This window comes from Elephas maximus, chromosome 3, assembly GCF_024166365.1.
Source record: "Elephas maximus indicus isolate mEleMax1 chromosome 3, mEleMax1 primary haplotype, whole genome shotgun sequence".
NCBI classification, from domain to species: Eukaryota; Metazoa; Chordata; class Mammalia; order Proboscidea; family Elephantidae; genus Elephas; species Elephas maximus.
The window spans coordinates 164,078,609-164,091,569 of NC_064821.1; the positions used below are offsets into that span (position 1 = coordinate 164,078,609).

Sequence of the window (12,961 nt, forward strand, 5' to 3'; positions counted from 1 at the left end):
TTTCACATGCACTCACACACACACCCGCCTCCGCGTGGCTTTGGATGTAGAGGGGGTGCCTCCAGACCAAGCTGCTCTGCTCATGTGCCCTCAAAAATGGGTCTGGCCTGCTCACCTGCAGATGGTGGGATGTGAGAACCGGCCTCTTCCCCGGACACCAGACATCCTCCTTCATCTGCCGCATGACCTGGAAGCACTTCCTGCGGCAGCCCCCGTCCTCATCCAGCAGCTCCAGCATCACTTGCTCTGCCCTGCAGAAGCTCAGCTGCCAGTGATAATTTGCACGGGCCAACAAGTCAAAGCCAAACGACTGCAAGAAGAGGGGAGAAAAAGGGAAAATGAGAGGGACAATGCGTGTTGAAGTGGAAAGCCATCTCTGGAGCAGTCCACTGGTCTGGGGGACCTATTACTGGCAGTCAGTGCGTTCTCCCTGGGGACAAGGAGGTGAAAAACCAGTCGCTGTGGAGTCGATTCCGACTCACAGTGACCCCGTATGTGTCAGAGGACAACTGTGCTCCATAGGGTTTTCAATGGCTGAGTTTTGGAAGTAGATCGCCGGGTCTTTCTTCCAAGGCAACTCTGGGTGGACTCAAACATCCAGCCTTTCTGTTAGCAGCCAAGCAATTATTTGTGCCATCCAGGGACTCCTCAGGGAAAACACAAACCATCTTTAACAAGGAAAGTTAACAGAAGACTGTTCTCCACGTTCTGTAGTGCCCTGGTTCCCAAACTGGCATGTGCATCGGAATCACCTGGGAGGCTAATTAAAATATAGACTGATGGGTCCTCCTCACAGAGTCTTTTTCAGTAGATTCAGAGTGGGGTCCAAGAACATGCATTTCTATGAAGTTCCCAGGTGATGCTGCTGCCTCTGCTGTCCGGGAACAACACTGTGAAAACCAGTGATCTATTGAAACTTGTGGGTAAATTCAACTTTCCTTTGGAAGCCGGTTGGCAGTCAGTAGTGCTGGCAGTCACTGCCCTGGTGAGCTGGGGCCCACCCACTGCCCTGGTGAGCTGGGGCCCACCCACTGCCCTGGTGAGCTGGGGCCCACCCACTGCCCTGGTGAGCTGGGGCCCACCCACTGATACCTTGACACACTCCACTCTGTCTGGGGCAGGCCAGCGCTTCAGACATCGGGGCCACCGGGCTTTCACAGACCAGGAGGTGGGGATCTCCACTGCGGGGACCAGCTCTACTTCCACCTGACATGCAGATGTTTCCACGGCAACCCAAACCACAGAGCCGTAACTCTCTAACATGCTGACTTTACCTGGTGGGAAATGACCAAACACACATGAGAAGAGAGAGCCTGGCTCAATACAAGCATTCAAAGAAGGGATTTGTGAGCAGCTGCCCTGACCAGCTCCTCGCAACTGATGCGTCAACTTTCACGATGCAAGCAGTCCATTCAGGGGTGAGGCTTCTACGTCAAAACCAATTGGCTGGGTAGATATTGCTAGAAGCATCACTAGAAAATCTTTGTTGATGGGTTTTCTCTTCTTCCCCCTGCCCCCTAAGGCTTTTACAGTATGTTTTCTTTTAAATAAGAGATTCTTTTAAAAGAAGGCTAAACTGAAAGAGCCACAAAATAAAAAGGAAGCAAACTTTTTATAGAATTTGCACTATAAAATAAAATAAAGTATAGCCATTCTTCTATATCTTGCTCCATTCCACCCAAATATCTAGATGTGGGTTTTCAGAGTGGGACAGGGTAAGACAAACATATAGCTAATGCCGTATATTTTGCTTTTTTTTTTTTTTTGCTCTTTGTCTAGATGTTCTGACATTTTTTAGGCATAGCTTCAGTCCCCTCGCTTTTTCATATCCTTGGTGGGGTTCAGCTTCAGCTGCCTTTTATCTGTGTCCAAGTCTCTGAGAAGATATTTGTTTCCACTACCCAATAAGCCAGCCTACCCTCAGATGTCTTTGTCATCACACGCCCTTGTAATTATAAAACACTTCAAAGCCCATCATAACTGCCACCTTAAAGGAAACTCTCACTGCCTTGTTTCCCAGTCAGGGAAAGAGAGGGAGAGAAAATAAATGCATGTGGCAAAGTCTGCCAGCTCACACACTAGCATTTCCTCATTTCTAATTTGTTCCCCCCTCTTTCAAAAGATACAGGAGCCCTGGTGGTGCAGTGGTTAAAGCACTCAGCTGCTGACTGGAAGGTCAGTGGTTCAAACCCACCAGCTGCTCCACAGGAGAAAAATGTGGCACTCTGCTTCTATAAAGATTTCAGCCTTGGAAACCCTATGGAGTAGTTCTATCCTGTCCTATACGTTCTCTATGGTCGAAATCGACTCAAAGGCAATGGGTGGGTTTTGGGGCCTTTCAAAAGATACACAGGTGTTTTTTGTTTGTTTGCTTTCATTACTGCTAAAGATGAGCTCTCTTGAACCAAGATCTATTATTTTGCTTTTTCTTCCTCAGAGAAGAAAATTGGATCTTATTAGTTGCAATCAGGTTTTCAAAAGGAAAACATTTCTCTCTGTGGCCAGGGTGTCATAAAGGGCTACTCTCTGCCTTTCATCAGAGCTGGCCAGACAGGAACAATATGGCACCTGGCACTTGAGCATTATTCACTGAGAGCTCCTCACCAGCCTGGCCTGGTTTTAATCTCTCATTTGGACTTTCACTATTAATAGTGTTGCAAAGTCAGGAGGTGGGCCTGCCTGGCCCACGCCTGGTTCTGCCACTGGCTCTGCTTAAAAGGTGTGTGACCCCCCGGCAAGTTTCTTAATCTCTCTAAGCCTCAGGTTTTCCATCTATAAAACAGGTAGAAAAGTAATTCTTACTCTATAGGGTTGATACGAAGAATACATTAAATAGTTCATGAAAGTGTTTTATCCATAATAAAAACCCATTAGATACCACTATGGAAACTTTCAGAACCCTTCTGTCTAGACGAGCAAATATATAAACTCATTCTCTTCTTTCCACACAAACCGAATCACACACTGTTCAGCACTTTGGTTTTTGACTTAATTATCTAGCATAGACAGATGTGTGCCTGTGATTGTGCGTGTACGTATGTCTGTATGTCTGTGTGTGCATGCGTGGGTACCTCGCTCTTTTTAAAGGTGGCATAATAGCCCGCTTTGAAGAGGTAGCATAATTTACTTGGCCATTTTCCCTTTGTTAGCCATTTAGATTATCTCTAGCTATTTATTATTATAAAACCTTGTTGTTGTTGTTAGGTGCTGTCCAGTCGGTTCTGAGTCATAGTGACCCCATGTACAACTGAACCAAACACTGCCCAGTCCTGCACCATCCTCACAATTGTTGCTATGCTTGAGTCCATTATTGCAGCCACTGTGTCAATCCATCTCGTTGAGGGTCTTCCTTTTTTTCACTGACCCTCTACTTTACCAAGCATGATATCCTTCTCCAGGGACTGGTCCCTCCTGATAACATACCCAAAGTACATGAGATGAAGTCTTGCCATCCTCACTTCTAAGGCGCATTCTGGCCATACTTCTTCCAAGACAGATTTGTTCATTCTTTTGGCAGTCCATGGTATATTCAATATTCTTCACCAACACCATAATTCAAAAGCATCAATTCTTCTTTGGTCTTCCTTATACATTGTCCAGCTTTCACATGCATACGAGATGATTGCAAACACCGTGGCTTGGGTCAGGCGCACCTTAGCCCTCAGAGTTACGTCTTCGCTTTTTAACACTTTAAAGAGGTCTTTTTTTTGCAGCGGATTTGCCCAATGCGATGCGTTGTTTGATTTCTTGACTACTGTTTCCATGGATGTTGATTGTGGATCCAAGTAAAATGAAATTCTTGACAACTTCAATATTTTCTCCATTTATCATAATGTTGCTTACTGGTCCAGTTGTGAGGATTTTTGTTTTTTATACAGAAGGGTGTAGTCTTTGATCTCCATCAGTAAGTGCTTCAAGTCCTCTTCACTTTCAGCAAGCAAGGTTGTGTCATTTGCATATCACAGGTCATTAACGAGTCTTCCTCCAATCTTGATACCACATTCCTCTTCATATAGTCAAGCTTCTTGGATTATTTGCTCAGCATACAGATTGAATAAGTATGGTGAAAGGATACTTTCACCTTTCCTGATTTTAACCCACACAGTATCCCCTTGTTCTGTTCAAACAACTACTTCTTGGTCTACGTACAGGTTCTGCATGAACACAGTCAAGTGTTCTGTAATTCCCATTCTTTGCAGTGCTAGCCATATTATGTTAAGAGCCACACAGTCCAATGCATAGCCAATAAAACACAGGTAAACATCTTTCTGGTGTTCTCTGCTTTGAGCCAGGACCCATCCGACATCAGCAATGGTAACCCTCGTTCCACAGCCTCTTCTAAATCTGCCTTGAATTTCTGGCAGTTCCCTGTTGATGTGCTGCTGCAACTGCTTTTGAATGACTTTCAGCAACATTTTACTTGTGTGTGACATTAATGATATTGTTTGGTAATTTCCACATTCTGTTGGATCACCTTTCTTTGGAATGGCACAAATATGGATCTCATCCAACCGCTTGGCCAGGTAGCTATCTTCCAAATTTATTGGCATAGATGAGTGAGTGCTTCCAGCGCTGCCTCCATTTGTTGAAACATCTCAATTGGTACTCTATCAATTCCTGGAGTCTTGCTTTTCTCCAAAGCCTTCAGTGCAGCTTGGACTTCTTCCTTCAGTACCATCGGTTCTTCATCATCAACCAACTCTTTTTGGTACAGTGTCTCTGGATATTCCTTCTATCTTCTTTGGCTGTTTCCTGTGTAATTTAATATTTTCCCTGAAGAATCATTTGATATTGCAACTCAAAGCTGAAATTTTTTTTTTTTTCCATTTCTTTTAGCTTGAGAAATGCTGAGCATGTTCTTCCCTCTTGGTTCTTAACGCTAGATCTTTGCACATTTCTTTATAATACTAATGCTTGTTCTTCTCGAGGTGCCCTTTGAAATCTTCTATTCAGCTTTTTCACTTCATTAATTCTTCCTTTCACTTTAGCTACTCTACGTTAAACAGCAAGTTTCAGAGTCTCTTCTCCATTTTGTTTTTTTTCTTTCCTGTCTTTTTAATGACCTCTTGCTTTCTTCATGTGTGATGTCTTTGATGTCATTCCACAACCCATCTTTGGTCATTAGTGTTCAATGCATCAAATCTATTTTAAATTCGGGTGGAACATACTCAAGGTCATACTTTGGCTCTCGTGGACTTGTTCTAATTTTCTTCAGCTTCAACTTGCATATGAGCAATTGATGATCTGTTCCACAGTCAGCCCCTGGCCTTGTTCTGACTGATATTGAGCTTTTCCATTGTTTCTTTCCACAAATGTAGTAAATTTGATTCCTGTGTATTTCATCTAGCAAAGTCCACACATATAGTCACTGTTTATGTTGGTGAAAAAAGTTATTTGCAGTGAAGAAGTCGTTGGTCTTGCAAAATTCTATCATGTGATCTCCAGCATCCTTTCTATCACCAAGGCCATATTTGCCAACTACTATTCCTTCTTCTTTGTTTCCAGTTTTCTCATTCCAATCACCAATAATTATCAATGTATCTTGATTGCATGTTTGGTCAATTTCAGACTGCAGAAGTTGGTAAAAATTTTCAATTTCCTCATCTTTGACATTAGTGGTTGGTGGGTAAATTTGAATAATAGTGGTATTAACTGATCTTTGCAGATGTATGAATATCATCCTATCACTGACAGCATTGTACTTTAGGATAGATCTTGAAATATTCATTTTAATGATGAATGCAACACCATTCCTCTTCATTTGTCACCCGTCTGTCAGTTTTTTGTATTGTGGCAGCTTTCACATTGCTGTGATGCCAGAAGGTATGCCATTGGTATTTCAAATACCAGCAGGTTCACCATGGCAGAGAGGTTTCAGCTGAGCTTCCAGACTAAGACAGACTAGGAAGAAGGAGCTGACGGTCTATTTCTGAAAAAATTAGCCAGTGAAAACCTTATGGATAGAAGCAGAACCTTGTCTGATATAGTGCTGGAAGATGAGCCCCTCAGGTTAGAAGGCACTCAAAATACGATTGAGGAAGAGCTGCCTCCTCAAAGCAGAGTCAACCTTAATGACGTGGATGGAGTCGAGCTTTGGAGACCTTCATTTGCTGATGTGGCATGACTCAAAATGAGAAGAAACAGCTGCCATCATCCATTAATAACAGGAATGTGGAATGTACGAAGTATGAATCTAAGAAAATTAGAAGTTGTCAGAAAATGAAACGGATTGTGTAAACATCAATATCCTAGCCATTAGTTTGCTGAAATAATAAAATCTACTGCAGTGGATATCCTCATGTATATTTGTGTACCTGAAGGAATATATTTCTAGGCTGGAATTGCTGGACTGCCAAGTAAGCATATTATAAAAATAAAAATTGTCCAATTTGGAGGCACTAATTTATACTCCAAAAACAATGTCTGAAAATGCCGAGCACGATCACGCTTTTTCATCTCCATCAACCTGCTAGGTGTTTTAAAATGCACTGAAAACATACATTAAATACTTAAAATTTTTTTTACTGGCTATTTATATTCTTTTTCTGTGATTCACATTTTCATCATTATTTTTATTGGGCCCTTCATCTTTTCTCTTATTGGTTGATAAATTCTCTTTGATAACAAAGGAAATTAGCATTTTTTTTCCCAGTTTGCAATTCGTCTTCTTACTTTGTGTTGAACAAAAAGGACGTGTGTGTGTGCGTGCGTGCATGTGTGTGTATATGCCACACTGCACAGTAGCTTAAAATTTGGGGATTGCCAGACTTCTGGCTTTTGGATTTTCTGTTTTGGTAAAGTCAGTGGGTTTTAAATGTGGAAACTGCTGCCAGGTGGAGGGTGTTGCATTAGACATGTGCTGATACCAAAGATCTAAGGCTGGTGAATAATTTACTTTCTAAAAACAGTGCATTGAAGTTTTGAAGCTAACTTCCTGGAAAGGGTGCATACCTCCCAGCCTCTCATATCTGTGCCTCAGCCAGTAATCCAGTTAAATCCATGGGAGTGTGTTGTGGGAATGAATTCCATTCTTGTGTGTGTCACAGCAGAAAAAATAGCAAATTGAAGTTATGCGGATTATGCAAATGTAAGGGGCACATCAATTATTATCTAAAACATGGGCTTCAAGTAACAGGGCATTCATTGCCTATTCAGCAGAAGATTTTAGAACAAAGGAGAAATGCCAGAAAATTCCCTTGTGCTTTTCTGGAATAGCTCACCGGAGAAGTGACAGGTTCTAATTGCATTTTCTACCAGCTTCTGGAACACCTGGAGGACCTTGCCAGGCACGATGTCACCCTCGATGTTCACATCTGCCTCATGCCACTGCCACAGGCTCTTCATAAACTGCTTCACTTCCAGCCACTGCTGATGGTCCTCTGGGCTCCGCACAGGGGCACAGAGCCTGGCCCCCTGCAGGGTGTAGTACCGCCAGTGCCGCTTCTTGGCCTCCCTGTACCCGGCCAGGCCTTTCACCGGTACTGTGACAAGGAAGTGGCTGGGGGTCAAAACCTGGGGTCAGGAAAGGAGAGAGAAGGAGTGTGACTGCACAGACTTGGGAGGCAACAGAGGTCCTTGGGGAGTCAACCTGTGAAGTCAAGCAGCTCAGTGGACCACTTAGCCCTCAGCAATGTGATGAGGTGGGCAAAGAACTGCACCTGTGTGTTATAAAAGGGTTCCACCTTTGCCCTGCCATTAACCCACTGTAACACTTTGGGCAGGTGAATTAACTTGCTGAACCTTAGTTTCATGAATCCACAAGTAAAAGCGTGAATAAGGCTTGGAACTCTATATGGGACCAAGTTTGGGAGGAGACAAAAAGGAAGGGGATGGAACTAGTATTCACTGAGTCCTGTACATACTACGCCTTGTGTTATAATTCTCATGCATTGGCCCATTGGAGCCTGACAATCGCACAGTGAGGTGGGCTTTGTTCCCATTTCCCAGACGAAAAACTTAAGGCTCAGAGGGGCTTGGAGATCTCTCCCACACGTAGCCAGTAAGTGGTAGAGTCAGAATGTGAGCTCGGCTTTCTGATTGCTTGTTCAATGATCCTTCTCTCTACTCTGGGCTGATTTCAGCCAAGGATGAATAACCTGGAGTGGGTGAAAGGTCTGGTATGAATAAAGGGTGGGAGAGAATGAGACAGAAAGGGAAAGAGTTCTGCAAAATGCCTCCTTTTCTTTTTGCCTGTACTGATAACCCCATGGCCAGTATTAATGACTAATCCTTATAAAAACCAAAACCAAACCAAACCCATTGCCATCAAGCTAATTCCAACTCATAGAAACCCTATGGACAGAGCAGAACTGCCTCATAGGGTTTCCAAGGCTGTCAGTCTTTACAGAAGCAGACTGTTACATCTTTCTCCCACGGAGAGGCTGCTAAGTTCAAACCACTGACCTTCTGTTTAGCAGCCAAGTGTTTAACCACTGGGCAATCAAGGTTCCTCTAATCTTTACAAAATCGAAGGTCAAGTGAAAGCTTGTTTGTTGAGGCAATGGAGCTATTATTAACACGATTCTAAGTTTAATGGGAAAAAGCAACCAATCAGAATCCATCTGCTCCCTTTCTATAGGAACCGGTTAAGCAAGAGTGAGGGTGAATGTGGACAGGCCGATAGTCCAAGGGTATAGCAAGTAAGGTCAACAGTATAGGTACCACTAAAGGGAACTTGAACTTGACCACATCATGTGGCAGCCCACTCCACACTGCATCTTCCCCTGTAAGACAGCTGTATGCTAGAGGAACCACCTCCTCCTCATGGAAAATTCTGACAATGGAATTTGGTTAACCTTTGCCCAGGATCCAATCATTGACTAGTTCAGGAGGTGAACTCCAAAATCCACTACAACGACCCTGCCTCACTCTCAGAGAACAATGATAAGATGTTTTAGGTGATAGGCCCACATGCCTTCTGGTGTCCATAGAAAGGTGGCTGAAATTAAAAAAAAAAAAACAACTACGGAATTCACAATCTGTACATTATATGAATCCACTTGCATGTGAATTCAAGATCTATCCTGAAGTACAATGCTGTCAGTGATAGAATAATATCCATACACCTAAAAGGAAGACCACTTATTACGACTATTACTGAAATTTATGCAACAACCACTAATGACAACGATGAAGAAATTGAAGATTTTTACTGACTTCTGCAGTCTGAAATCCATCAAACATGCAACCAAGACATATTGATAATTACTGGTGATTGGAATGAGAAAGTCAGAAACAGAAAAAGGATGAGTAGTTGGAAAATACTGCGTTGGCGATAGAAATAACACGGCATGACAAAATTTTGCAAGACCAATGACCTATTCTTTGGAAATATCTATTTCAAACAATATAAACAGTGACTACGCACATGGACCTTGCCAGATGGAATCAAATTGACTACATTTGCAGCAAGAGATGATAGAGAAACTCAATATCATCAGACAGAACAAGGCCAGGGGCCAGCTGTGACCATGAATTGCTCACATGCAAGTTCAAGTTCAAGCCGAAGAACATTAAAACAAGTTCACAAGAGCCGAAGTACTACATTGAGTACCTTCCACCTGAATTTAGAGACCATCTCAAGCATAGATTTGATGCATTGAACACTAATGACCCAAGATCAGACGAGTTGTGGGATGATACCAAGGATGTCATACATAAAAAAAGCAAAAGGTCATTAAAAAGACAGGAAAGAAAGAAAAGACCAAAATGGATGTAAGAAGAGACTCTGAAACTTGGTTTTCAATGTAGAGTAGCTAAAGCAAAAGGGAGAAATGACGAAGTAAAAGAGCTGAACAGAAGATTTCAAAAGGTGGCTGGAGAAGACAAAGTATTATAAGGAGATGTTCAAAGATCGGGAGTTAGAAAAGCAAAAGGGAAGATCACGCTCAGCATTTCTCAAGCTGAAAGAAATGGGAAGAAAAAAAAAATTTAAAGTTGCAATATGAAGGATTCTATGGGCAAAATGCAACCCTGGTGGTGCAGTGGTTAAGAGCTTGGCTACTAATCAAAACATCGGCGGTTCAAATCCACCAGCTACTCCCTGGAAACCCTGTGGGGCAGTTCTACTCTGTTCTATAGGGTGGCTATGAGTCAGAATCTACTCTGTGGCAACGAGTTTGGTTTTTGGTTGGGGCAAAATATCGAACAACACAGGAAGCATCAGAAGAAGATGGAAGGAATACACAGAGTGACGGGACCAAGAAAAATTGGTCGACGTTCAACCATTTCATGAGGTAGCATATGAGCAAGAAAAAATGGTAATGAAGGAAGAAGCCCAAGCTACACTGAAGGGAATGGCAGAAAACAAGGCTCCGGGAGTTGATGGAATACCAGTTGAGATGTTTCAACAAAGGGACGCAGCACTGGAGGTGCTCACTCATCTATGCCAAGAAATTTGGAAGATAGCTACTTGGCCAACTGACTAGAAGAGATCCATATTTGTGCCCATTCCACAGAAAGGTGATTCAAGAGAAGGCAGAAATTATCAAACAATATCTTTAATATCCCACACAAGTAAAACTATGCCAAAGATAAAAACAGTTGCAGCAGTACTTCAACAGGGAACTGCCAGAGAGTCAGGCCAGATTCAGAAGAGGGTGTGGAACAAGGGATATCATTGTTAATGTCAGACAAATCTTGGCTGCAACAGAGAATACCAGAAAGATGTTTGTCTGTGTTATTGACTATGCAAAGGCATTCAACTGTGTGGATCATATCAAATTATTGATAATATTGTGAAGAACAGGAATTCCAGAACACTTAATTGTGCTCATGTGGAAACTGTACATGGAAAAAGAGGCAGTCATTTGAACAGAAAAAGGGGATACTATGTTTATTAGAATTAGAAAAGGTGTGTGTCAGGGTTACATCGTTTCACCCTACCTACTCAATCTGTATGCTGAGCAAATAATCTGAGAAGCTGGACTATATGAAGAAGAGCATGGCATCAGTTATTGGAGGAAGGCTTATTAACAACCTGTGGTATGCGGATGACACAACCTTGCTTGCTGAAAGCAAAGAAGACTTGAAGCACTTACTGATGAAGATCAAAGAATACAGCATTCAGTATGAATTACCCAAACCAAAAAAAAAAAAAAAAATCCAAACCCATTGCCATAGAGTGGATTCCAACTCATAGCTACCCTATTGGACAGAGTAGAACTGTCCCATAAAGTTTCCAAAGCTGTAATCTTTATGGAAGCAGATTGCCTTATTTCTCTCCCCGAGAGTGGCTGGTGTGTTCTAACTGCCAATCTTTTGTTTAGCAGCCAAATGCTTGACTGCTGTGCCACCAGGGGTCGTATGAATTACACCTCAACATAAAGAAAACAAAAATCCTCACAACTGGACCAATAAGCAATATCATGATAATGGAGAAAATACTGATGTGGTCAGGGATTTCATTTTACTTGGATCCATAGTCAACACCCACGGAAGCAGCAGTCAAGAAATCAAACAACGTATTACATTGGGCAAATCTGCTGCAAAAGAGCTCTTTAAGGTGTTGAAAAACAAAGATGTCACCTTGAGGAATAAGGGGCACCTGACCCCACCCATAGTATTCTCAATCACCTCATTTGCATGTGATAGTTGGACAATGAATAAGGAAGACAGGATAAGAATTGATGCTTTTAAATTATAGTGTTGGGAAAGAATATTGAATATATCATGGACTGCCAGAAGAATGATCAAATCTGTCTTGGAAAAAGTACAGCCAGATTGTTGCTTAGAAGCGAGGATAGGGAGACTTCGTCTCACATATTTTGGACATGTTTTCAGGAGGGACCAATCCCTGGAGAAGGACGTCACACTTGGTAAAGCAGAGGGTCAGAGGAAAAGAGGAAGACCCTCAATGAGATGGACTGACTGGTGGCTGCAATGATGGGCTCAAGCATAGCAATGATTGTGACAATGATGCAGACCAGGCAGTGTTTCGGTTGTACGTAGGATTACTATGAGCCAGAACCAACTGGTTGACACCTAACAACAACAACTATCATGCTGTTAGTTATGTAAATGGTGTTTATTAAATACTTGTTGAATTTGGTCCATGATAAAATAAGAGCAATTTGTGTATGCTACAGTGCAATTGTTTTCAAAGCTTAGTATGTCAGTCACGATGTATATGAATGCAAGATATATTTTAAGCTATGAATTCTGAATGGGAACATAGAGAGAAATATCCTGGGGTATGTTCCAGGAAAAATGATGTCATCATTGTACTCCTGGTGACTTGCCTATATTTGTCCAATTTATGTTTTCCTTGGGTGAGCAGGTGATGTTCTGACATTCCAGAGTCCAGTCTAGTTTTACAATTTTCATTCTGGAGTGAATTTCCTAAGATCTGACTCTGTCCCCAAGTACACAAGTCCCAGAATCTTGTGCTTGGTACTTGTGCCCACCAACCTGTGTTCAACCACCCTCATGTGAGACGAGCAACAGTCTTTTGTTCAGGTACCATTTCTTTTGCTCATTCATTCATTCAGCATAAGTCGAGTATGTGCTATGTGTCCCAGACCATGCTGAGTGCTAGAATTGAAGCAAACAATAAACATGATTCTACAATTAAAGGACATATAGTCTGGTGTGAAAAATAGGGTATGAATACACATATGCTTCATACAAGGTAAAAGGGGCTCTTTTGTGGCACAAGAAAAGTCGAGGCAAGGAATTAGAGGAATTCAGAATGATTCAGTCTAGCTTTTCTCATTTCTAAAATGGAGATAGCCATCATGTGTCTTCATGTGGTGATTTGCAGGTTTATGTGAAAAGGGTGTTGCCCACGCTACAGTGTTGCAGGAATGCTCCTTGTCATGCACTGGCCCTATGGCTGACAGCTCTGGGGGGTTCCTCAGCAGGGAGGACTGAGAAGCTCCTCCTCAGTTTCTAAGGACTGCTTCTTTCACTTTCTTCCCCCACCCGCAACCTACAGACTCTCACTTTCAACTGTTTTCTCACC

At 42.4% G+C, this 12,961-nt stretch overlaps 1 protein-coding gene across 3 annotated transcripts in view; it reads right to left on the reverse strand.

Moving 5' to 3' along the window:
- The window catches only part of MAB21L3 (mab-21 like 3), a 78,367-nt gene that overhangs the window by 9,589 nt on the left and 55,817 nt on the right, over nucleotides 1–12,961 (reverse strand). For all 3 annotated transcript variants that reach the window (XM_049879999.1, XM_049880000.1, XM_049880001.1), the window contains 3 exons: nucleotides 7,221–7,512; nucleotides 1,093–1,274; nucleotides 116–310 (listed from right to left, as the gene is read on the reverse strand). In XM_049879999.1, coding sequence (XP_049735956.1) covers nucleotides 116–310; nucleotides 1,093–1,274; nucleotides 7,221–7,512 — 669 coding nt within the window. The remainder of the gene's footprint in view (nucleotides 1–115; nucleotides 311–1,092; nucleotides 1,275–7,220; nucleotides 7,513–12,961) is intronic.